Source organism: Echinops telfairi, unplaced genomic scaffold (assembly GCF_000313985.2).
Source record: "Echinops telfairi isolate 266 unplaced genomic scaffold, ASM31398v2 ScPeMD7_7468;HRSCAF=8506_0, whole genome shotgun sequence".
NCBI classification, from domain to species: domain Eukaryota; kingdom Metazoa; phylum Chordata; class Mammalia; order Afrosoricida; family Tenrecidae; genus Echinops; species Echinops telfairi.
In genome coordinates this window covers 37,492,177-37,493,957 of record NW_022111369.1, presented here as the reverse complement: position 1 = coordinate 37,493,957, position 1,781 = coordinate 37,492,177, and the positions used below count along the sequence as shown (strand labels likewise).

The following is a 1,781-nucleotide window of genomic DNA, read 5'->3' as shown; positions in this document are numbered from 1 at the left end:
GGGGCGGGGGGAGAAGAAAAACTAATAGCACTCACCAAAACGACTCTTTTCAGCATGAATGGTACAGAAGAGGAGAGACATACCTTTTGCTGGGTGCTTGATTTCTGGCCAACCCGGGAGGGACTTTGGGACTAGAGGGGAAAAGGAGAAAGAAATCTATGAAGAACAAGGGATAATAGGAGGACTTACTCTGAAACATTTCTTCTAGGAGTTACTATGAGCCCTGGTGGCCAAGTTCCAAGTTAAAATTCCTTCCCTTAACCTTCCTGTCACAACCTCTAGACATCTAAGAATAGAAGCAGAGCATCGGCTCCGTGATGAATTTTACATACTAAATAGAGGCTGCTTCAGTCCTGGAGCCCAGAAGGTGCATCTGCACCTCCTCCCTGTCACTGCGGGGCTCAGAGTTACCGACTCAGCATCTTCCCCAGAGGAGGAGGCCTACACGGAAACTGCAACCGAGGAGGAAATACTCCCAGCTGAACTCTGGCAAAGCGAACGAGGGGAAAGGGAACAGAAGAAGTGGTGAGATAGAGGAAGAGGAGAGGAAATTGGAAAAGAGAAAACAGGGCAGAATACAAGAAAGCATGCTCCTGGCAGGTTTTTTAAGCACACTTCTGTAAGGTGGGTTTGCATCTCTGCTGTTTTCAACACATTGCTATCACATACAAGCATAGCTCACCACAACATTTGTTCTTACAGAGCCTGCCCCCACCCCCCACCCCATCAGGTTGTTTATGATTAAAGCAGGCATTGAACTGCAGCGAGTCATTCAGCACAGATTTTTATTATACTTGTTCTCCCGATGTGGTTAAAAAAAAAAAAAGTAAAAATCTAACTTACTCTAAGCCTTGCGGGTGCAATGGTTAAGCAGGCTGCTGCTAAAAGGCTAGGGGGTGGCACTCCCCAAGGGCTCCGCAGCAGAAGAGATCTGACAATCTGCTCCCATAAAGATTACAGCCGGAGACTCCAGGGGCTGCTCTGCTCCGGCATAAAGGGTCCTTATGAGCTGGAATCAACTCGACGACCCACGACAGCATGTTCAGCATTCAGATTGGGAATGCATTTGGATTTAAATGCACTATAAATCAATTAGGTCTAATTTCTATAATGTAGTTAGAAAAATCATCTTCCTAAGTCAGCAGTCCTTGAGTGTTTGGGCCTCAGGATTTCTATACTCTTAAAAAGGCCTATAAATAACTTTTGCTCATGTGGATCATACCTATATACATTTACTGAACTAAAAATTAAAACAAAAAAAATCTTAACTAGACATTGGTTACCCATTGGGCTACTAATCACAAGATCAACAGTTCAAAACCGTCTAATGCTCTTCAAGAGAGAGATGAGGCTTTATACTCCTATGAAGAGTTACAATTCAAAGCCCACAAAGTCAGCCCTACTCTCTGCTATATGGTTGCCGTGAGTCAGACTCGACTCTGTGGAAGTGAGTTTGTTGTTCATTTGTTTTAATTTATTAACCTGTTACATGTTAAGATCAATATGTGTCATATATTTAATGTGAATTCAAAGCAAAACAAATTTTGTGAGAAGACAGCATTCTTCTACATTTTTACAAATCTCTTTAATGTCTGGCTTAAAGGAAAGTCAGCTGGATTCTCATGTCTGCTCCTGCATGTACTGTGCTTTGATAATGTTTGTTTGAAGGAAATGATGACAATCTGGTCTTCTCGAATAGGTAATTGAGAAAAGAAACCATATGCATAGCAATCCTTTTCAGATAATTGTGGAGATTCTGCTCCACACCCAAACTCACCGAG

The 1,781-nt window shown here is 42.6% G+C and overlaps 1 protein-coding gene across 2 annotated transcripts in view; it reads right to left on the bottom strand.

Annotated features, from left to right (window-relative positions):
• Positions 1-1,781, bottom strand: part of RASGEF1B (RasGEF domain family member 1B) — a 757,783-nt gene that overhangs the window by 625,028 nt on the left and 130,974 nt on the right. For both annotated transcript variants that reach the window (XM_045284136.1, XM_045284137.1), the window contains exon 2: positions 84-131. In XM_045284136.1, the coding sequence (XP_045140071.1) occupies positions 84-131 (48 nt within the window). The remainder of the gene's footprint in view (positions 1-83; positions 132-1,781) is intronic.